The sequence below is a fragment of the Periplaneta americana genome, chromosome 16 (assembly GCF_040183065.1).
Source record: "Periplaneta americana isolate PAMFEO1 chromosome 16, P.americana_PAMFEO1_priV1, whole genome shotgun sequence".
NCBI lineage: Eukaryota > Metazoa > Arthropoda > Insecta > Blattodea > Blattidae > Periplaneta > Periplaneta americana.
This window is the reverse complement of record NC_091132.1, coordinates 175,337,414-175,363,320: the sequence shown is the minus strand read 5'-3', so window position 1 is coordinate 175,363,320 and position 25,907 is coordinate 175,337,414. Positions and strand designations below refer to the sequence as shown.

The window sequence follows — 25,907 nt, the reverse complement described above, 5'->3', positions numbered from 1 at the left end:
ATGGATAGAATCAAGACGGAAACCCAGGACGATGTGTTGTCTATACAGGCATTTGATGACATAGATATGGAAGAAGCAAATCCTTCACCACATGTAAATATAAACCCTTTTACCATTTCTTGGCATTTGTTTACATACTCTTGTTACAGTTTTTGATCATAATGTTCTGCTAGAGGAGCTTGTATTCGAAACTATTTGCTGCGAAGTTACAACTTGAATGTTTTACGTAATAATTTATTCTGAATTTGGCAGATGTAGAGGATGTGTTACCTGCTGACCGTGAGGTAGTTTATTTTGCATAATATGGCTGCCCTTACAAGATGCGTCATTGATGACGTTAAGAATGTAAGAGGGCTGATGTAATGTTACAGAATTTGGGAGGATTAAAATGGCGAAAGCTTCTTAATCTTAATCGCTGAAACGAATTAAAGATTATTTACAGATAACAGAAGTAACATTTTATTTGCTTATCTGGCATATACCCTTTCTTGTTTAGATACAGAGTAAATATTTTTTAAACTATCTTCCTGTTATCCTTGATACAACAGCTGTTACGTTTTGCAAAATTAGCAGGAATAAGTTATTAGCTTTACACTAGAATCATTTATGGAATGCATATCGTCGTTAAGATAGCAAAACCTCGTATCTCAAAAACCCACAATTTTCAGGAAACTGAAAAAACTGTCTCATATCCACAATTTTGATTCAATCTGTGTGACACCAATATTGTTTAATATCTACTATTAAACCAAATGTTGAATGTGTATAATTCATATTAACTACGCATTATACATAAATTATGGGGCCTTTTGTGAGATACGAGGTTTTAACACAAACAACTTTGAAAATAGATAAAGTTACGAGTTTTTGCATTTTACTGAAAATCGATCTCATAGGGAAAGGAAGGAAACAAACAATTTAACATATCTTAATTTAACCCAAGTTTAATTGGAGGAACTTAATATAATTCAAATACAGTAATGCAGTATGCCTACAAGAACACAATAGTAAGTATTACACATTTTATGTCCTTTATCTACTGAATTATTTATGAAGAAGACCCTCGTAAAATGGATGATAGCCTCTTGGAATAACCGGCTTTAAAGACATCAGGTCGACGTATTTTTGTGTAGAAATAGGAATAGGTCCAGCATAAAGTTGTTTCTCACTTCCGATGATTGTATTTGGGCGTCTAGGAATTAATTTCCAATCGTTGTCAAAATTAAACTTGTATAAAATACCAACATTTGGAGTATACTTCAGTGCAGAAATGTCAGTAACACACGGCTCACCCACTTGATTTCCTGGACGTATTGACTTGTAATACTGAATTTCAGAGTAATCCTTGAAAAACTCATGACACAAATATTTCACTTTGTACTGCCCTTGTTTACCACATCGTGCTTCTTTTATCATTTGAACATAACTGGCTGGGGAGTACAGATCCCTGTTTTTCTTTCTTCTCTCAATTCCATTTGGGTATGCCCTCTCACCAGGTATTTCTGCATAATCGTTGTTCCACTGGCAACGCTATAATGTTGCAGTACATTAGAGACGACTGCATTTCTATTTTGGGCACAGCAGCCATCATTGTAAAATATTTTGTTTTTATTTTTATCGCAGTCTTTTATTTCTGTGTTCAAGAAATTTGCAATGCATGTTGCAAACACGTTGGCGTCCAGTCCCCCTTCACCTTCATACCAAACATAACATACTACAGATCCGTCTCCTAAATTGTAAATTGTGAAATTATGACATGCTAATTTCTGTTTAAAATACAGCATTTACCTTCTTCTGCTTCCTTTTTGTCTACAGATTTTTCCTGTCTTGCTCTCTCTTTCTTCAACTGATGTGCATTATAATCATCATCTGAAACATTGTGTAGTTTATAAGAAAGGCACAGATCACACTCATCTTTCTTTGGTTTGAAAAGAGCAATGTTGTGTTCCTTAATGAGTTTCACAAATAAGTCTCTACCAGGCACAGGTTGAATATTATTGCAGCTGTTACACTCTTCTTTAAATACTCTATAAAGTTCACTGAATGATGAGAAATGTAGCTCCAAATAAAGCTTGGAAGTAGATGATCTGCAATAATGGGATGGTAATTTCGGAATTTTATCAAGAAATTTAGAAACATTATTTTTCATTAAGCTATTTCCATCTTTACGAACTTCCTTCGATTTTGAATCTCCCTCTGCTGTGTCTTTGACCCAACTGCTGACCGACCATTCACCAATCCCTAACGTTGAAAGGAACATTTCCTTGCACACAGGTATTACATTATCCTTTATTTTTAAATTGTACTGGAAACTGCATTTTCTTCTTGATTCTCCTATTGTTGTTTTTTGTTTAACATCTTTCCTGTTTACCAGAGTAGCAACATAATTTTTTCTTTGATCCCAATTCATGTGTGACCAGAAAAATTTAAATATTTCAGTTCGGTTCTCTTCAGTTATGGAAGAGCACTTTCTTTTGTTTTTTGATCTTAAACACAATTGGGATGAGCACCGCGGTCCAATTTGACGAGGCTCTCTTGTTATTTCTATTTTGCCTTCCTTTTTTTTTTTTACTAAGGCTCTTATATTCTTCACCTTTCATTCTAAAATTTGTTGTTTTATTTCTTTTCCACAGTGTGGGGTCTGTTTTTCCTTTTTGAGCACGTTTTTTAATTTTCACAACTCCTTCTGTAACATTTACAAGTTCCTGTTCTTTATGACTGTCATTTTCTCCTAGATTATGGTCTCTTTTGTGATCAGTTTCCTTACTTGTGGTATTCTTCGATCTTGTGTAACTAATTTTCTTCCTCCTTTTTCTTCTGGGCGCTGGATCATCAACATCTGATTCTTCAGACATAGTGTCACTGCTAGGCTCAAAACTTGAGCTCGAGTCTTCAAAATCGCTACCTTCTATCTGGCTCATTACTGAAGTATTATAATCCTTTGTACCTGTTTTTGTTGTCGGTGGTGGTGGTGATGGTTGTGGTGGTGGTGGTGGTGGTGCTGCTGCTGTTGGTGCTGCTGCTGCTGGTTCTGGTGGTGGTGATAATGATGGAGGTGGTCCTGGTGGTAGTATCAGCAGCATTGGCAACAGAGGCGACAATACTGGAGATTTCACTGTTGTGGATAATTCTTCAGTTAATTGCAGTGTCATTTCAAGAACCTTTCTCCCTCTTGATTGATAACGTGTGTTTGGTTCTAAATCCTTATCCTGAAATAAGTAGAATTTTTGATATCCAGATATACAACTTTCCATTTTGAAAGTACAATACTTTGGGTTTTATTTGTAATTCAGACACTTTAGTCTTACTTTAGAAATAATTTACCTACAAACTGTAATGTGCTGATTATATAATTAATGAGTGTAAATAATAACGTGGATAGTGTTTCTTAGGATAACTAACCTTACTTTGCTAAAAGATTCTGAATTAGTATTTCAAGTGATTTATTTACTTACCATCTCTAATGTGTAACCAGCTGCTGTTGTTCACTTCAGAGATTAATTCGCTTTCGCATAATATATATGATGGACACAAAATTAATAGTTTTAATAGATTTTCGATTACTAAACAGTTCTATCAACTTCCATGAATAAATTCAATAACGTAATAACAGAAAAGCGCGGCAAATCATAACGCGGTAAATTGGAATGATGAGATACGAGTTATGGAATCTTAAAACTGGAGCATAGAATGGCCAATTGTTGTGCGATAAACATGTATGTTGAGATACGAGTTTTAACACCTTATAGTATAAACATCGCGAGATACGAGGTTTTGATACATCTACATTGTGCTGCTATTATTCAACATATTGAGATGCGGGTTCTTGCATCTTGTGCGGCACGTGTTGTTTAGCATCATGAAACTCAGAGCTCGAAATCGTCAATTTTTTAGATACGAGGTTTTGCTATCTTAACGACGATATTGAAGTTATTCTAAAAACATATGAGTGGGCTATTTGACTATTTGGACGGCCTCTAGAAGGCGGTGACCTTTTATCTCAATTGATGGAGTACTGGATTAGAAATCAAAAGGTACTTTGATTCATTTAAGAATATAGTCGCGAATTTTACTACCATTTCGATTGTCTTTTGTTTGACACGGCTCGGTATGGCCCAGTAACGTCGATTATCGACATTGCTCTACCGTGCGTATTATCCAATTCAATTGTTCCATTTTTTTTAATTTGTTTGTTATTACATTTTGTGTTTACATACATAAAAGAAATCGTGCTTCTGCATTTTCTACAATGTTTTGATATTGGTTCCTCTGCGACAAGCTTTATTTTACAATACATTACAAGCTCTGTAATAATTTTATAAATACGACTCGAAACGTTTCCACAATCCTGAGCCAAGCAGACAGTTCACGTAGAACTGTTGGCAGCGATCCTAACGAAGCAAAGCCAAGTCCACCCTAATGTTGCCGAAAGTTTGTCCAGCTTTCCGTGGCAAGCTCTTCTTACGCTTCTTTTAATTTGGATACGTAACTCAATGACCTGTCTGTGCATTTTGTCTAATGTCAGTTACAGTGATGTGGTAAAGAAACTAAAGTAAAGTACATTGCCAGCTCCACCGTCGAGTTGCGAGCACTTCCAGTTGATTATTATGTAATTTACTAGTTTAGCCTGTTTTGTCCATTTAAGGGTACACTTCACTAAAAATGACTTTTTTCGTAATCTTCTTTGCAACCAAATTTTTAGACAATGTTTACCTATAAAGATTTAACAAAATTAAAATTTTGAAATTCTGAAATTTTTTACTTTTTTAATCTTTTTTTATATTATCAAAATGAGAGAGGAACATAGGTTAAGGGTGTTTGAGAATAAGGTGCTTAGGAAAATATTTGGGGCTAAGAGGGATGAAGTTGCAGGAGAATGGAGAAAGTTACACAACACAGAGCTGCACGCATTGTATTCTTCACCTGACATAATTAGGAACATTAAATCCAGACGTTTGGGATGGGCAGGACATGTAGCACGTATGGGCGAATCCATAAATGCATATAGAGTGCTAGTTGGAAGGTCGGAGGGAAAAAGAGATTTAGGGAGGCCGAGACGTAGATGGGAAGATAATATTAAAATGTATTTGAAGGAGGTGGGATATGATGATAGGGAATGGATTAATCTTGCTCAGGATAGGGACCAATGGCGGGCTTATGTGTGGGCGGCAATGAACTTCCGGGTTCCTTAAAAGCCAATAAGTAAGTAAGTATATTTTCAAACTCAAATTTTTACTACAAGATCTCAATTTTTAAGCTTCCTTTTTTTTTAGTTACATTCACAAGGCATAGAGAAACATTTCTATGCATTCATTTTATGAAATATGCCACTTATTCACCTTCAGACATTTTTTTTTAAATTTTGAATATATCGTTCTTTCTATATTTAAAAGAAGCAAATGTTATTAAAATCAACTACCAGCGTTTCTGATAAAATAAATGCATTGAAACCTGCAGCTACCTTATAAATACTTGCAGTAAAGATTTCATCCACATTGATTAATATCTGACATAAAAAATTTCGTGTTGAATCAAGAAAAATAAAATTCTCTCATTTTCAACTTGAGTTCCACGAAAAGTCCATTACAAATTCATCGATTTTCACTTTCAAAATGAGCAAAAGGACCTGTGTGCTAGTTTCTCGATGATTTTTTTTTCTGAAGTCCTTCGCATACAATGCTAAAAAGAGAACGTAGAGTTGTTGACCTATAATCCAGACGTTTGAGATGGGCAGGGCATGTAGCACGTATGGGCGAATCCAGAAATGCATATAGAGTGTTAGTTGGGAGACCGGAGGGAAAAAGACCTTTAGGGAGGCCGAGACGTAGATGGGACGATAATATTAAAATGGATTTGAGGGAGGTGGGGTATGATGATAGAGACTGGCTTAATCTTGCACAGGATAGGGACCGATGGCGGGCTTATGTGAGGGCGGCAATGAACCTTCGGGTTCCTTAAAAGCCATTTGTAAGTAAGTAAGTTTGTAAGAGTTGTTGACTATCCTCGAAGTTAGAAAATTTGCAAAACAATTCCTAATCAATAAATAAAAAGTATATATTTATATACTTCGTATATTTATTCAATAGAGGAATGATCTGCAGTGTACAATAACGAATTTAATGTAGCCAAGATGTGATATGAATAATTAATAAGAATCACATTAGTTTTTTAAGTTGTTTTTGGAATTTTTTTGTTGTTCTTTTCAACTGACAGCCTTCTAATGTGATTCTAAAGTGTGCACGTATGATTTGTGGGTAAGGCCAAATGTAATATAATAGCGTTGTTAAGCAGAAGGAGAATGTATAGTTAAATTATATAGATTGTATTCTTTTCTTCAGTCGTAATTTCGGTGTTTATGGTATATTGTAAATAAATGCGGACGTGTTATGTCCGCCATGTTGTAAATTCATTGCGGCAATTGTTTGCATAACTTTACGAAAATAAAGAGATATCCTAATGTAAAAAAAATTCCAACGTGCCCAACTAAAATGTCTCGTTTTACTGCAGGAGCAGAATCTTATGGACGAGCATAAGACTGGTGTAAAGATGGAATATGTTGACCAGAGCCATGATCTCATATCTATAGTGAAATGTGAAGAAGTTCCGGAACCAATTACGTTCCCTGTGGTGAAACGTGAACCTGAGGTGAGTTTAGCAGCATCTTTGTAGCGCACAATTAGCACAGACTCCTCTTAACCTCAACATCACTTTTAACCACCTGAGTAAAATTCGCACCATGTGCTAACTTCTGCAGGGTGATTCCCGAGAATTTACCACCACTTACGGAGGTTATTTCTCAAGATATTTTGAGGAAAAAATGTCAATAAACAAATTATATATTTTCAATATTTACAGGGTTACGTTTACTTATTGGAACAAATTACTACAGTCTAGTATATAAAGTCATGAAGCTGAATACGTAGTAATTATGTATCCATAGATAGTTGCTAACCACTAGGGTCGCTAATATCTCCTCATTACAGACAATGCGAAGTAATACCAGCACAGTCTACTATATACAGTCGCGAAGCTTGAGGTGTTTTTTTGCAAATCTCGTGATAAAGCGCTCCAAGCGGTTAGCAACTAGAAACAATAGACTGTCCATGGTCGACTTTGGACTGTGTCGTATTTCTATCGAGTGCTAGCTCGTTGCGTATTTCACATTGATGCTTGTGAAATGTTCGTTATTGGTTATAATGAAAATGTTAATGGCTAAAATACAATAATTGGAATAATAATATGGGACAAGGAGGAGACGTTTGTAGTGCTATAAATTGTAGCAACAGTAAGAGAAAGAGGCCAGAGTTATCCTTTGTCCGATTTCTGAAAGATTCAGAAAGGTTCCTGGGTTTCCACAAGAATGCTGTGCAGAAACAAAACTCTTAATTTTGAAGTTCTTTGTGACTGTTAGAATACATTATATCCTTAAATTTCACAATGAAATGTTTGAGTCTAACCGAAAGGACATTAGATACCGGTTAAAGTTCTGTCACTTGGGCTGCTAAATTTCCAGAGAAATAAAGGTTAGGTCTACTTTTTTTTTTTTCAGAGGATATATTTTTAATTGTAGCTATTAATTTTGTTATTATTTTTATGTGTTATTTTACTAAAGACGTAGAGATATTAAGTTTGTTTTAATTAAATTTATTCATCACGTTTTATTTTCAATTCTGGTGGGATTATTATTACTTAGGCCTACTTTTTTTTTTTTCAAAGGATATATTTTTAATTATAGCTGTTAATTTTGTTGTTATTTTTATTTGTTGCTTTACTAGAGACGTAGAAAAAGTCTGTTACATTAAAATTTATTGATCACATTTTATTTCCAATTCTGGTGTGATTATTATTGCTTAACCTCATCCCACTTTGTTAAGTACGTAAGCCTACACTGCAAGTACCGGTATGCTTAAGTTACTCCATTAATTCATATTTCCATTATTATTGTTGTAAAGGGAAATGCAAATTAATATTTATTGGTTTCATAGTTAATTATCGCTATAATCTTGAATGAGTGAAGCTTTTATAGTAAATTTCAGTTCCTTTTGCACAAAAAAAAATATATATTATTTCTTGCAGGTATCTTCGAGTTTATGGTGGAATTTAATATACTTCATTAAAATAATAAATTAACTTTATGCATTTAATATTTCAATAATGGAAGGAAGTTGTTAATTGTTCAAAAAGAACACGACAACGAAAGTGTAACATATTTTGTTGTCTGCTAGGAGAGAGATCTGTGATGATGAGGCGATGGTAGCGATCCTAGTAGTGGGCAACTACCCATATTTGCATTTTTACTACATATTGAGCTTCGCGACTGTATATACGTAGTAGACTGTCATACCAGCACAGTCTATTGTTCCTAGCACCCGCACAACTCAAGCTACGTGACTGTATATACTGGACTGTGGTATTGCTGTGAACAACACTTTATCTTGGCTTGCGAGTTGCCAGCAGATAGCGTGAGCACGTGCCAATATCGTGTCGCAGCTGTTTCACTGACGAGGTTCGTGTTCAGTGAACAATGAGTCAGGTTGTTCCCTTTGGTTCCGAATGTTGAGAGGTTCGTTCCAACAAGCGTTTCAAGTATCAGTCATGTACGAACCATGGATTGTCTTAGGCCCGTAACACACTTGCAGAGTTTTCGCCAGCGACAAATGTGTTGCGAGACAATTAAAAAATTGATAACATGGATTCAAATGGATGTCCACACACTGGAAGAGATTCCCGCTCGAGGCTAAAACCTCGCGCGAGTTTCTCGCTGGAATCGGTTGCTCAGCGAATTTTCTTGACACATTTATCAAAGATGTTTCACATTTATACTTTTTATAACGATTGAATGTAGAAAAAGATATCACAAGTGGCGATGAATTGTATTGTTTTTATTTGAAAATGAGGAAAGATGGCTGATAATTGCAGTCAGAAACTTATCGAACTTCTACGATGTCACCTGTAGGCCTATTTATATGATACACGGGATGAAAACTATAAAAACACGAAACTTAACGAAGAAATCTGGAGACAAATATCAGATTACCTGAAAATAAATAGGACTATGTTTTATTTTGATGGGATGTAATTGTATTAATTAAACATTTGAAATATTGCATCTATATGTCTTTTTAAGAGTTTACATAATTTTATACATAATTTTAATCAGAACATAGCAAAGAATCCTCTATCATATCATGACTGGAAAAAACTGAGGTCCATTCAACCTGAAATAACGCCTAAACGTATCATCATTCAAATCGAAACCAGTGTCCAAAACTCGCCCTTATTTTCGTAAGATACAATGTGATTTCCAGATATTTCTGGCTTTAATTTTAGGCCTAGTTTTTCTTTTCATTAACAAAATATGTTCATGTAACTCCATTTCCTCATCATCTGAATACTGAAATTCAACATAGCGTTCGTACGTAATTTGTAAAGTACGACAATCTATTTACAGGTTGTATATTTAAGTATAGCAATATACGTAAATACATAACCTATAATATTTCCCCCAACGAGTGATTACTATAATCAGAAAAATGCTTTCTGCATGAAGGCAGTGCATAGATGATCATAGCGAGGTGTGATCTGTGATAGCGAGAACTCGCCAAGTGTGTGGAGGAAGGCTCTTCGCCTCTTTCTCGCAACACATTTCTCGGTAGCGAAAACTCTTCATGTGTGTAACGGGCCTTATCTTGGCGTTCGAGTTGCCAGCAGATAGCGTGAGCGCGTGACAACGTCGTGTCGCAGCTGTTTCACTGACGAGGTTCGTGTTCAGTGAACAGTGAGCCAAATTGTTGCCTTTGGTTCCGAATGTTGTGAGGTTCGTTCCAGCTACTGCTTCATGTATCAGTTCATGGATTATCTTTTGCACATGTGCTGTTTGTGTATTTGCTACGGGAATGAAAGAGAACTGTATGATATTGGATTGCTTTTTCGGATCATTGTTTATTAAATCCAGAGATGCTCTAACTTTGATCATCTTTGGCTGAGAACGGGCTGCTTAATTGTTATCGTTTTGCTGCTAATTCAAATTGCAGAAAATAGAATTTCGATAATTTACTACGAAAAGATAATTTTAATTTATGTACTTTATTTACTATACTTTTCATGAAAGTTGTGTGTTGAAATTGTAATTAAATATTTCAAAACCCAGACACTTTTAAGTTTCTTTCTTTTTGGCGAAAATTTGAATTAAATCTCTAGTCTTATTATTCGTCTGCACTAACACTTCCCATCTTAACCTCACTGATTTGAAGAGTCGAACATGTCTTAAGTATCCAGGAGACGTTCGTGAGCGTATGTGTGGCTAGATGAAGGATCTTGTCTACCAAACAAAGTCATAAACACGTGAGAAGCTACTTGGGTGCATCCATGCATGCCGCTACAGAAATCAGAGATAGCCATCTGCAGTTATATAGAGCGACGTGTGCCATTCACGAGCATGTTGGCAGTTGTACTGAAGAGAACGGCGACATTTTTTAAAATGTGTTGTAAACTCTCTAAGGCCCGTAACACACTTGAAGACTTTTCGCAAGCAACAAATGTGTTGCGAGAAAGAGGCGAAGAGCCTTCCTCCACACACTTGGCGAGTTCTCGCTATCACTGATCACACCTGCTGTGATCATCTATGCACTGCCTTCATGCAGAAAGCATTTTTCTGATTATAGTAATCACTCGTTGGGGGAAATATTACAGGTTATGTATTTACGTATACAAGGTGTTTAAAAAATACGGGGCATAATTTCAGTTATGTATTTTCCACATGTAGACAATCAAAATAGTTCATTACAGCATGTCTCCGGAAATGCTTTATTTCCGAGTTATGGCCTTCACAACATTGAACTTCACCGGAACCATGCCTCATGTTTTAGAAGACACTCCACTGATCAATCGTCGCAAGATGGCTCTCCTGCACACTTCAGTCGTACGGCTCGGCGGTACTTGGATCGAAGGTTTCCTGATCGATGGATAGGTAGAAGTGGCCCAATTGCTTGGTCTCCACGCTCACCTGATCTGAACCCTCTCGATTTCTACTTGTGGGGCCATTTAAAATCATTGGTTTATTCGTCTCCGGTGCCTGATTTGGAATCCCTTTGGAATCGAATTGTGGCATGTTCTGAGGACATTCGCAATACTCCTGGAGTTTGGGATCGTGTTCTCAGGTCAATGAGACATCGATGTGAGGTCTGTATTCAAGCAGGAGGTGGACATTTTGAACATCTTCTGTAACGACAACGACTTGCGGAAAGAAAAACGTTCCGGTGAGTTTCAATGTTGTGAAGGCCATAACTCGGAAATGAAGCATTTCCGGACACATGTTGTAATGAACTATTTTGATTGTCTACATGTGGGAAATACATACCTGAAATTATGCCCCGTATTTTTTAAACACCCTGTATTGTCGTACTTAAATATATAACCTGTAAGTATATTGTCATACTTTACAAATTACGTACGAACGCTAGGTTGAATCTGAGTATTCAGATGATGAGGAAATGGAGTTACATGAACATATTTTCTTAATGAAAAGAAAAAGAAGGCCTAAAATTAAAGCCAGAAATATCTGAGAATCACATTGTAACCTACGAAAATAAGAGCGAGTTTTGGACACTGGTTTCGATTTGAATGATGATACGTTTAGGCGTTATTTCAGGTTGAATGGTCCTCAGTTTTTAGCCATTCATGATATGATAGAGGATTCTTTGCTATATTCTGAATAAATTATGTAAACTGTTAAGACATATAGATACATTATTTCAAATCTTTAATTAATACTATTAAATCTCATCAAAATAAAATATAGCTCTATTTATTTTCAGATAATCTTATATTTGTATGTATAAATGTATTTATTAACACTACAATTGGGTATACACCCGGTGGCAGTGATATATAATATACAATAATTACAATTACATGAACTAAAATAAATAAACGTAAATGAAATAAAATAAAATAAACTGCAATAACGCCTACGATAAGCAAAAGTAAATCTAACTTATAAGTACTTCTATTTTACCCAACTATTACCAATTTAAATAATTACATATCACCTTAATTAGTTACATACCAACTTAATTACATATCACCTTAATTAATTGCATATCACTTTAATTTATTTACATATCAACTAAATTACATATCATCTTAATTAATTACATATCAACTTAATTAATTATATATAACTCAATTAATTACATGACACAACTTAAATGATTACACTGCACCTCCAATTACATTTTGAGTCTAATCTTCTCAACCTTTCCGTAAATGTATTGATTTTAAGAGGACCACCCTGAAAGATTGCCGCAGGTAAGCTGTTCCAGTCTACTATTGTGCGGTTAACAAAGGAAAATTTTTCCACATCCCTTCTTTGTTTTCTACATTTAAACTTCCTAATATGATCTGCCCTTCCTAAGTAAGATGGTGTTGCTAATCTAGCATTGATATCGGTCCATGCTTTGTGTCCCATTTGTGCCTTAAAGAATGCGGTGAGTCTGGTTTTTCGTCGCCTTGATTTGAGAAGTTCCCACCCTAAATCTTTCACTATCTCCTCACCATGTCCCTTCCCCATTTTGACATATTTTGCTGCCTTGCGTTGGACCTTTTCTATTGAATCGATTTGGTTTTGTCTGTACGGATCCCAACCTACTGCTCCATATTCAATAATTGGGCGAACAAGGGTTTTGTACGCTAATTCTTTTAAATTTCGGTTAGATATCTTCAGAATACGCATAGAGAAATGTAGTGCTTTCCAGGCTTTCCTTGTGGTATTAGTGACTTGTTCTTCCCAACCCAGTTTGTTACTTAAATATATACCTAGTTATTTACAAGTTATACCTAGGTATTAGTCTCCAGATTTCTTCTTTAATTTTCGTGTTTTTATAGTTTTCATCCATGTATCATATAACTAGGCCTACGGGTGCCATTGTACAAGTTCGATAAGTTTCTGATTGCAATTATCAGCCATCTTTCCTCATTTTCAAATAAAAACAATACAATTCATCGCCACCTGTGATATCTTTTTCTACATTCAATCGTCTTAAAGAGTACAAATTTTCTTACATCTTTTGATAAATGGGTTAAGAAAATTTGTTGAGCCACTGATTCCAGCGAGAAACTTGCGCGAGGTTTTTGCTCGAACGAGAATCTCTTCCAGTGTGTGGACGTCCATATGAATCCATGTTATTAGTCTTTGAATTTTCTCGTAACACATTTCTCGCTAGCGAAAACTCTTCAGGTGTGTTACGGGGGTCTTATTTTAGGCGTTTTTATAGCTCTGGACAGAAGAATTTTGAGAAAATCGTATCTCGAAAACTAGGCCCTTTCCAGATGCAGATATTCGTGGGTAGGTTTCTTATATCCAATTGAAAGTATTCGAATCGTTGTGAAAATCCATTATCAATTGGTGAGTCTTCCTTGTCAATGATGCAGACTAACAAGCAGAAGTGCCGGCAGAATTTTTTCACTGGCTTAGTTCAAATAGCGAAGTTTCCACGCATTCTGTCTGTCACTGAGTGTAAAGGAAGCAACTAACCAGGAAAACCCCAATGTACTGTCCTGGAAATGTAACATCATATCCTCATAAGAATGCCGGTAACTTTGGTGTGACTCCCTGTGTATTCATTGTTTTCAGGAAGAGAAATTTGTGCAGAATAAGCTCGAGGTAAAGGAAGAGGAATGTGGATTTCCAACAGAGAGGTGAGTGAAGTGTGGTCTTAGTTTTGCTTGTTTACGTAAATAATGTGTTACTAAATCAGCAACAAAATTGCCCTCTACCTGGAATTCTTTACTTTCAATAATCGTACGGTATATTATTGTACAAGTAATCTGTGACAACACTAATATTGATAGAAAGAAGAACAGATGTAATTACAGTGCCAAACACGTGCATTAAATGAACTTTGGCAGTTGGTTTATATAGTTTAGCAATATCCGTTAATAAATAAATACAGAAACATTATTATGACGTGAGGCGAGAAAATGGCGGGTGACTCATGGCCCACTGCTAGCATGGTTGGTGCCGAGCACATAACTATTTAAATCTACAGTATCAACAAAAGAAATTGCTGCTGTTTCAAGAGATAGTCACCAAACTCGAGAATTTTATGCAAACATAGATTTTATTTATTTAAATAACAGTTATACCAACATCTCTGTGAAAAAAATAAAAACAAATGATGCCTTGATTTTTTAAATTGTATATTGCAGTATCTGAAGAATGGTAATAATTTTCAGTTACTCAATTCTTCACTCAGGTGAAACACGTTTTACAAATAATGGAATTTTCAATAGGAATAACTGCAGATACTGGATACGAAGAAATCCAAGATTGGTTCTGCAAGGATAATTTTAAGAGAGATTTAGGTTTCGATGCTGGGTTGGTACCATATTGCAGTTTGCTGTATTAAACAAAAGAGTATCACTTCAAATAAGAAGATGTTATACATCTATGAACTCAGAACTTAGAAACAAAAAAAAAGTGTGTACAGTGAAACCTCTCAGTTACATCGAAGGGACGTAACAATCTTTCCGCATCTGGCAGGTGTCCTTTATTGGGATGGACGCTCCCCAATCTAACAGTAAATTTATAATATGCATTATGTATCCCTTCACGCTTAAAATGAAATTAATACTGTAGTTTAATTCTAGATACAGTATACTACATTAAATTCTTTGCAACTTTGAACTACAGTAAATAAGACCGAAAAAGGAAAATGCAGTACTGTGCCATGCAGTTATATTCTAAGTCTGCAGTTTTCAACTTAACCTTTACGTTCAGGTGCCATGTCTCTCGAAACAGAACAACTGATTGAAGTGAAGAGAATAATCCTACTAACCCTATCATGTGTCGAATACAATTTCACGATCGCAGAAACCTTGGACCCATCAGATAGGTTAAATTTTATGACTGTGTTTATCCATTCCCTTCCAGCTAACAAGGGGTAACCGGCTGGGCTAGTGGTAGCCTACGAGACCCTTATTGTCTTCTTTCATGTCAAGGAATTTCTGTACAGTGCTCAAAACTAAATTTTCTATTTTTGTAACACATTAGGTCTTGAAATCCAAGTTCTGTCCGCAGTCGGGAGGTAAAGCAAGCTTTTGGACTGTGAAATGGCTGAGAGTGTCCGTAAACGAGAGTTAAATTTATCATTATTTCTATATTATTTCCGTACTTACTTACTGGCTTTTAAGGAACCCGGAGGTTCATTGCCGCCCTCATATAAGCCCGCCATTGGTCCCTATCCTGAGCAATATTAATCCAGTCTCTATCATCATATCCCACCTCCCTCAAATCCACTTTAATATTATCTTCCCATCTATGTCTCGGCATCCCCAAAGGTCTTTTTCCCTCCGGCCTCACAACTAACACTCTATATGCATTTCTGGATTCGCCCATACGTGCTACATGCCCTGCCCATCTCAAACATCTGGATTTTATGTTCCTAATTATGTCAGGTGAAGAATACAATGCGTGCAGTTCTGTATTGTATAACTTTCTCCATTCTCCTGTAACTTCATCCCTCGTAGCCCCAAATATTTTTCTAAGAACCTTATTTTCAAACACCCTTAATCTCTGTTCCTCTCTCAAGGTGAGAGTCCAAGTTTCACAACCATACAGAACAACCGGTAATAAAACTGTTTTATAAATTCTAACTTTTAGATTTTTTGACAGAAGACTGGATGACAAAAGCTTCTCTAGCGAATAATAAGAGGCATTTTCCATATTTATTCTGCGTTTAATTTCCTCCCGAGTGTCATTTATATTTGTTGCTATCAGTCCAAGATATTATATCAGTAGGGACATAAAAATCTGTCCGTATATGAGGAGTGTCCATATCTCGGGGTTGTCCTTAATGAGAGGTTTCACTGTACTAACGTACAGGATGTTCATAAGATGGAGTAATATCCGGTTAAATCAGAAATGGTACATATTTAAATAAGTTGGAAATGTTAGAGTATTTTATATCACATCAACACTTCCCTAAAAGTCACTTAAATGACAGCGTAATTGTAAAATATATTTGAGGTCTACCAGAATCCAGTTACAACTGGTACATCTGTGTGTGTATATTTTGGTTTCGCCACTTTCATTACATTCGATATCGATAAATGTATATCTTCATTTCAGGATTGTGGATAATGTTGACAAAAGTGTGTCAGAAGAACGCGCCGACATTGATCGTGAAGAGGACACATTGACACAATATGGTAGCAACGTCATTAGCGACGTAGGGCGTTATTCTAACCGATGTAATATATGCAACGAGGTTTTTGTAACACCCGAATCTATGAAACTTCATTCAGATGAACACAGAACTGAAAAGTCATTTAAATGCGAAGTCTGTGGAAAGTGTTACTTACGACTTGCCGACTTAGACATTCACGCATTCACACTGGCGAAAGGCTATTTAAATGTGAGTTATGTGATACGTGTTTCTCAGCATCGTCGGAGTTAAATGCACATATACTCATACACAAACGCGATAGTAAATTCAAATGCGATATTTGTGGTGAATGTTTTCCACGATTGACTAACTTAAGGTATCATGTGAGCATTCACACAGGCCGAGGGCCGTATAAGTGCGAGGTGTGTGGAAAATGTTTTTGGATGTCGAGACAATTATCCAAACATGCACGCATTCACAAAAACGATGGGCCGTTTAAATGCGACGTTTGTGGAAAATGTTTTTGGGTGCCGGGAGAATTGTCCAGTCACAAACGGATTCACATAGTTGAAGGCCCGTGTAAGTGCGACGTTTGTGGAAAAAGTTTTCGGGTGCCGGGAGAATTATCCAGACATGAACGCATACACACTGGAGAAAGGCGATTCAAATGCGAGATATGTGGAAAGTCTTTCTCAGTTTCGGGATATTTAAAAAAACATGAACGCACCCACACAGGAGAAAGGCCATTCAAATGCGAGGTATGTGGAAAGTGTTTCTCATTTTTGGGAAATTTTAAAAGACATGCACGCATTCACACAGGAGAAAGGCCATTCAAATGCGAGATATGTGGAAAGTCTTTCTCAGATGTGGGAAATTCAAAACAATATGCACGCACCCACACAGGAGAAAGGCCATTCAAATGCGAGATATGTGATAAGTCTTTCTCAGATTTGGGGAATTCAAAGCAAAATACACGTTCTCACACAGGAGAAAGGCCATTCAAATGCAAGGTATGTGGTAAGGTTTTCTCAGACTCGCGAAAATTAAAAGAGCATTCTCTCCTACACGCGCCCGTTTGCCTTCCATATAAATGCGATATTTGTGGGGAATGTTTCCCACGATTGGGAGATTTAAGGTTTCACGTAAGCGCTCACACAGGTAAAGGACCGTACAAGTGCGATGTGTGTGGAAAATGTTTTTGGTCGTGGGGCGAGTTATACACACATAGACGCATTCACAAAGGCGAAGGGTCGTACAAGTGCGACATATGTGGAAAATGTTTTTGGGTGCCGCGTGAATTATCCAGACATACACGCATACACACAGGAGAAAGGCCATTCAAATGCGGGACATGTGGAAAACGTTTCGGAGATTCGGGAAATTTAAAGAAACATACACGCGTACACACAGGCGAAAGGGCATTCAAATGTGATATATGTGGGAAAGGTTTCGTAGATTCAGCAAATTTAAAAAAACATACACGCGTACACACAGGCGAAAGGCCTTTCAAATGCGATATATGTGGAAAAAGTTTCGTAGATTCGGCAAATTTAAAAAAACATACACGTGTACACACAGGCGAGAGGCCATTCAAATGCGAGATTTGTGGACAGTGTTTCTCAATTTCGAGAAATTTAAAAAGACATGCACTCTCTCACGCAGGAGAAAGGTCTTTCAAATGCTAGATATGTGGAAAAAGTTTCGCAGATTCGCCAAATTTAAAAAAAAAACATACACGCGAAGACACAGGCGAAAGGGCATTCAAATGCGATATATGTGGAAAGGCTTTTTCAGATTCGGGAAGAGTTGGAGCCTAATGTGTTATCTGTATAGTTTTTTTTCTTTGAATAGTGGAGTGCCTTAAATAAAGCCAGTGCCTGATTTAGAACCCTTCTATTTTCATTTTACAGTGAAATTTGTTCTTAAAATACTTAGTGGTACATCTTTATTGAACTTTCCTGTTGAACATCTTGTGTAAGTTGGATATTGTCTTCTTATCGTAATATCGTGGTCATTACGAGATTAAAATGGAAGTGTTTAGCGCAGCTACATTGTTCTGTCGTAATGCCGTTATCAAGTTATTATGCTTTGAAATTGCTTAAATTTTACTGCCTGTATAAACAAGAATGCATTCTTGACAGTGAAATTGGATGTGTGTTAATTATTTGTCAGTATGCTCATTGACCACATCTCAGAGTTACATTTCCAATACATTATATCGTCAAAATAGTTATTTATGATACTTCTGAGGTAAGTGCATCTTTATTCCGCGAGTGGAAAATTTAAGCACGAATCGTCAGCCGAGTGCTTAAATTACACGAGCGAAATAAAGATCACGCTCACAAGTACCATACGTAATTTTATCCATGACCATAACGAAAAATTTTGTTTTATAAAAGAAAATATGTTGAAAATAAGTCCTCATATAATCACAGAACATGGCAGGTAGTTTAGAATCGATACGTGTACTTGCTAGGTCATGATGTAGGAGGCCATGATTAGTGAAAAATGCTATTTAAGGCGTTGGATAAATAAATTATAATTAATTATATGACTTTAATTTTTTTTTTTTTTTTTTTTTTTCATTTTAAACGTGTATGTTCGTCTTTTCGAAGTTTCAGGGACTATTTAGAAATGTTCACGGGACTAATGTGATTAAAATAATTTCACATTTTACTTCTGTAAAGTTAAGAGAAATATTAAAACGTAATTAATCGTCGTGTTTGTTTAGCTCAGTTGGCTAACGTATGTTGTCATACAATCCTTTAAACCCAACTTCGCAGTTTCAAGTCTCCTCGCCTCCCAAAAGGTAAATTATTACAAATTAAAACAAAAAAAACTTTAGATATGGATGCAATGCACAAATTACGACGTAGTAGATAGAAAAAAGAGAAGGAGATTGAGTGTATGTATATTTAAGAAATGGTAATAAAGAAGTAGAGGTAGTGACATCTAGTAACTAATATATTAACTTCTTGAGTAACAGTTCAATGGAAAAGTATACGTGTGTGCCTGGTACTAGGAAAATACTGATGAACTGTGAGATAAAGTTCAGACTGTGAGGTAAAGTCTTTATCTCACTAGTGGAATAAAGTAATGTTGAATAAAAGCCTACTTCACAAATGCAAAAGCATTTATTAAAGGCATGTTTTTCGTTATGGTCATGGATAAATACTATTTAAATCACTTTCTAGCAAGTTCGTTATAGATATAAATCCATATATAAAAGGTTTATTCCGCAAGCAGTTTATTTATTTATTTTTTTTTCAATTTACTTTATACATCCTATCGAAGTAAGAAATACTCCTAATAATATTATATTATACGATCAAAATAAACCACAGCTGACCTTTTACAAATGAATTTTGTTCACAATGAATATATTTATTTTCGTCGAATCTAAAGTGCTTCGTCAGAGTTTGATGATATCGTTAATGCCTTCTCTGTGAAGATAATGTGAAGGCTTTCTTTATAATTCACAAGTAAGACGAATGTATTTTGAATCCTGTAATTTATTGTTTTCAGAATTGTAACAATTCATTTAAAACTAAATTAAACTAAACAAGAAGTGTACAGTAGCTGCTTATGAACTGTTTGTGAGAGCTGGTGGGGGGCGACAAATTTTAGCACTCCCTAGGGACGGCACTATACCTAATTCCGGCACTGGAAAGATATATGCATTCACACAAATGAAACTAGATATAAGTGCGAGATGCGTGGTAAATGTATTTTGGATCGGGGATTTATAAACACACCCGGATACACAAAAGCGTAAGACCATTAAAATGCGCTGTGTTTGAGACGTTTGTCTCAAAATCGGTACTTCAAAGCAAATATTTTCGGATTCACACAGGCTAAAGGTATTCAAATCACGCCCACCTACACACCAGCCAGAATGCATTTAAATACGATGTATTGGGGAAAGTGTTACCTGGGATCTGGAAATCTAAAAGAACAAGACTTGTCACAGTCCCAATGTCTTTAAAGTTCTATTCGTTAAGTTAAGCTAAGCAGGCATATTTGTTCACACGTAGGCCCAATTATATAAAACTCTCTGACTAAAGATCAACTTTGATCGTAGATCGAAAAGTGAACCGAGTTCAGACACTTCTTCTATTGTATAAAACTTTTCTGCGATCGAATTACCTTGGTTCAAATGCAATCTATGTTCACGTGAAAAGGATCTGGCAACATCGCATAAACAGGTGAAATACGTGATGCGCGGACCATGTTATACAGGTTTGTTCCGTGTTGCCAATCCAGCGACTTTAACTTTTTTTCAACAACAATTTCTTTTAACTTTTATATTGCTTAAATAGGGATTTAGTGACCTTTTTAGCACCCCAATAGTGACAAAATTTAATCTTTCTTTGTTGATAATGAGAAATCTAGCGACTTTACAACTACTTTTTGGCGACTTTCCGTATACTCTATTGGAGACACTGGTTTTTTGTGCAATGTAAATAATGGTGGACAATAAGAAGAAAGTTGACTGTTCTCCGAGTTATTAACATGTTATGGTGTTTGATACTGCTAAACATAACAAAGCTTTATAAAACGACAATTTTCGTTTAGTAATACAGTAAATTGAAAATTTATGAATGTACCTATCATATCCATTAATAATTAATGGTTGTTATAAATATAATATAATTGATACTGCTGAACACGATAGAGCCTTATAAAATATAAGATTGTGTATTAAGGCAAGAAATTGAAAGAAATATATATAAATGTACCTATCATATCTATTAATATTAATAATAATGGATATTTTATTTGCACAATCTGTCACTCGTATATTTCAAACAGAAAAGAAATAACTGAACCTGGATCATCTAACTTAATCGGAGAAATTTCTTCAGTCAAAGTTGACTTTAGTTTGAGATAAATTAATCTCAGATTAGACTTTATACAACACAAAATTCCAAGTTCAGCTGAAACAAGGATCAATTTAACCTCTGATCTAAGATTAAATGGTTTATACAATCGGGTTGTAGACAAGCTATAATATAATGTGTCAATTTATTTTGGAAAGTTTTTATTTTTAAGACAAATGCAGTGAAGATATTTCATATACAGGCCAACAGATCGCATCTGCTTATTGAGGAACTGCAGAATCCATAACCGGAGTTAAGTTTGTTGAGGTTAGTATTTTTATTTATATTTTAGCTGCCATGTGCAAAGGTGTGAGCTTAGCAATTTCTTGTCTTATATTTTCTTTTAAATGAAGACCAAGTACAATTAGCACACATTCACACACACACAACGAACGCACTGACAATTTCTGACTAATCTTCCGTCAAACTACCTACAAGCCGCTACCTGGAAATACATTATATGATCTTGAAGACTGGATTCTGCCTGTACCCCGTAACTCAATAATCTCAGTGTATGTATGCCTTCATCCATGTGTGTAAATTTTGTGATAGTGGTTACTCGCCATTATACAGATACATTTTATTTTTACTTGAATTTTTATTGTACCCGAGTTTTTTAATGTAGTTCACTCCCACCCCTTCTACTAATGAAGTTCACCCGTCCTCCACACAGATCCAAGACCGCATATACAGTCATAATAGCCTTACGGTCATAGTAAACAGTACGTTCCAAAAATATGTTCGCGTTTTCCAGTGACGAAAGAGCTTTCAATATTGCATCATTTTCGCACAGGTACTCTCGTCCATTTGCCTACGTCGTATCTCGGTTTCCCCCACCAGCTTTTAATCGCCAGCTAGTGGCTGGGCTGTCTTAGCTCTTTTCTGAGAACATTAATTTCTGTTTGGAATTGGACGTCTACGTAATATTATACAACTGTTTAAAATAACTTAAATAAAAGGGTCTCGTTAAGTAATTAACTGTCACGTGATTTCCTCCCTTTGTACGATCCTACGACATAACCACTTGGACGGACAGTAGATAGTATGTCTGAGTAATTTTATCTTTTTGGATCGGGCAGAAGTGAAGATTGAATTTGCAGTACGTAAAGTACTATTTTATAGAGTAGGTCCAGAATTATTTCAACATGAGTTACTGATACGAAGAACGAAACTAGTAATTGGGATTAGGTACAATAGTTTATAGTGCGATAATATGCACATTGTAACTGAAGCCTGTATCGAAATGAACGACCATCATTTTCAAAAATGTGTTTAAACACCCATATTATGATTATTTTTCAATTTAACTTCTTTCTCCATATTGTACGCTAATGTGCTGAAGACAGTACAATATACACTGCATAATGAATACGTCCACATAGACAGCTCAGTTCGTGAGTAAAAACACTCATTGTTAATACTGTACTGTACTTTGATTAAACAAAAACCTAATGAAAATGATCAAACTCAAAAGCGCAATGTTTTCTAGTTTACGTAAATGGAAAAACTACTTTTCTTCCCTCCTATACCTAGAAAAGAGATTTGTTTGTATATTACGCCAGTATCACCGAACTACAGTCGTGGAAGGGGGTAGCAAACGGCGTTGATCCAGAGGTATAGGCAAGTTAATATTAAAAATGTTAGTAAAAATAAAATGATGTCCCTGTATATTGTAAAGTTCATTATATCATGGTATGTTTGGCATAGATTCGAAAGAAAATAATTGCTCACATAATATATAATTTCATGCATTAAAACTATAACAATACTCATTCAATTTTTGTGTCACCTAATTTAGTTGTACAGAATTTCGTATTGCATTATATTTGTATTGATATTATTCCTAGAGTTTTTAAATGGTCTTACAATAAAATTTTGTTACGTCATACAAGTAACCATTTCGTAATCTGTTATCTTTGTATTAAGAACGCTCTTCTTTTGTCATTTAATGGCTCAGCATTAGGTCATTGTGAATTTAAGATTGTTAATTTTTGCTACATAAAACGAATAAGAAAAGCAATGTTTCTTTTCATGTTTCATATCTCTAAGCGATAATCCTTTCCATAGAGAATCTAATGGCACCTCAGATTTCATCTCCACAAAAAAGTGACTTCCCTGATTTTTTCCCCTGGACCCTTCATATGTACATCCTCTATCAGGCGGTATATAATCACTTGACGATATGTTTCAGGGAAAGAACAATTTGTTTGTATATATGTGAATTCTGATGACTCTAATATGTAACTAGTCAGTGATGTACGCCATTGATGGGGAAAGGAAGTGGCCATCCCACCTCATATTCTCGTCTACTTCCCTCATGAGTAATGCCTTGTTGGTGTCACTTGTGGGGTTCAGGCGTGTTGACGATAAAAACAAGACAATAAATGAAAATATGGCTGCAGTCTTTAGCAATTTTTACGGTTATTGTTAATTACAAAATGATTGACAATTCTTCTAAATATTAAATATTGTAGAAACTACATTTTTATAGTCTTATTTGTGGTTTGTGGTGTATCAGAATTCTAGCCAAATTGTTGGGTCTCGCCTGCTATATCAATAAAGTTACGTCGTTGGTTTTCAAATTCATTGTAAACAACTGTTTTGTGATCCCATAAATGTTGCAGTTTTGTTGAAGATTCGGAATGCCTGCAATACGTCAGAATTACCTACAATTTGTAGATGCATATAATCACTTTGCTAGTTTTCAAGTTTTGTTTATTAATATTATTTATTTTGTAATAAATTAGGTATGAACATGTTTCTTTTCACTTCGTATTTTTTTAGAGGTTTTAAAGTTCACTGAGTTTACGCTAATTGACACATGTACTTAATAGATAATGTTGCGTTTTGTTACGTATTATGTTGAAGGTATGTTTTTTTCATTTTTTCAGAGATTTTTTTACTTGGCTTAACTGTATTTACATCCTCATACTTTTATTATAATAGGTATGTCAATAGTTTCTTCTGTTTACATTTTATTTTAGGCCTATTTGCATAATTTACATTGTTAGCTTGTTTTCTTGTTGTTATATTTAAGATTATATTTTTAAAAGTTTATAACAAATAATTTAGGATAACAGTATTGTTATGGTGACTGGCCAGATTCAAACTAAAACTGGCTTCCTGGACATCTGAAATATTTATAGAAAAGCACGACATAATCACATGAAATTGAAATACATAATGATATCCTACATCTTTCACGTGATAGGTGAAACAACATTAAGCGGCAGAACATTGTCAATTTACTAGCCACAAATTTGTTAACTGAATGGAACTTAAGAATACTGCGTAGGAACTTACGTCTTTATTGCATTAATAATTTTATAATTTTCGGTGCAAGGAATATCTTTTTTATTTATTTATTTATTTATTTATTTATTTATTTATTTATTTATTTATTTCGTACTATCAATAAAAATATGTTTGTTGTAATTACTTTAAGTGGCAGCCTTTGTAAGTGGCCTACTTAGCCGTATTCTGAAGTATAGCTAATTGATTGCAATAAAACACTATTTTCGAACCCGTAATAATTTACATCACTACTCTGAATCTTGATCTTACCTTTGTGCATGAAGTAATATTGAAAAAATGCGTGTTACGTATAACGGAAGCAATGAGCAAACACAATATCACTTTAAAATCTCCCGCCTCACTCTGCGTTGCCAAACCTACCCGTGCTCCGGCTTGAAATTAAAGAAGGCTCTGGCAGCGGTTACTTTTCTTGTTGCGCTGTTATTCACACTTGGCAGTAGAAGTGTTGCGCTCAACGAGCTGCATTTTGAAATGCAAAATAGTGCAAACATTACACTGTTCAATTTTATGTACGCGTACGCTTGCGATATGGGGAGAGTAGTGAAAGAAGTTGAAAACTAACGTTCATTTAATATCCATGCAAATTTTGTGTCTACATGGTGCACAGTGTTGAACGTCATTTCCATATTAATCAAATTGTTAGATGTACTTGATTCTCAAAATTGTGATTGGACACCACATAGACATTCGTATTTGCGATGATATTCAATAATATTCCAATCGTATTTTCAGCTAAATGCTCTACCATCGCCAAAGACACCAAACAAAAGAATTTTCAATTTATTCATTCACGGCAGTGTGTCCAACATTAGCGGAAATTGAGGCTTCCCACGACCTAATAGAAATTCTTCCGAAATGGAGGGAAATTTTGAGGAACTAATTGTAGGAAATTCAATTAGCGTATTTCCTCTTAAAATTCACAAATAAATCTTATTCGCTTTTTTTTTTTTTCTATAAGATTTTGAGTAGACTTAACTCTAATGTTGTCTAAGAGATGGCGCTAATGCTTGTCATCACAGCTAAAAATTAAAATGTCACTGCTTTCCCTACTGCAACAAAGAAATAAGATTGTCGCCTTCTATTGTAAGCCTTTTGGGTACTGAGAATATAATTATATCAGAGAAATAAAAAATGTATGTTGTGAAACCTACAAAATAGGATATAATCATAATGATAAAAGTACTCCAACTTCACAGGTGGAATAGGATAAACTTTTGTATTACCTACATAAAAACGTTGTTACAGTAGAGTATCGATAAATCCTGCCATCCGTGTTACCCGGTTACATTTTTTTTTAATAAGTAGTGTACGTAAATACATTTTTTTCTTCAAGTGAATCACATAAGCTTCTCTACTGTACTATGAATAAACGCTCGTTTGTAGTGTATTTCTACATTACTGTGTCTGAACTTTTGTCCCACATAGCTCTCTCATCCTCTATATTATCCGAATTGCCCTTGGCTCGTACAGTAGGCCTACAAGATTCATAACCACATTACGATCTTTTCAGGAGTATAACCATGTGTTAATCATATAAATAGTCAGA

At 35.3% G+C, this 25,907-nt stretch overlaps 1 protein-coding gene across 1 annotated transcript; it reads left to right on the top strand.

Moving 5' to 3' along the window:
- LOC138691442 (zinc finger protein 354A-like) lies at positions 1-17,971 on the top strand. The gene is made up of 4 exons (XM_069813368.1): positions 1-93; positions 6,508-6,645; positions 13,634-13,698; positions 16,130-17,971. Exons 1-4 carry the CDS (start codon positions 1-3, stop codon positions 16,455-16,457), a joined length of 624 nt encoding a protein of 207 aa, XP_069669469.1. The 3' UTR covers positions 16,458-17,971.
- The last annotated feature ends 7,936 nt before the right edge of the window (positions 17,972-25,907 follow it).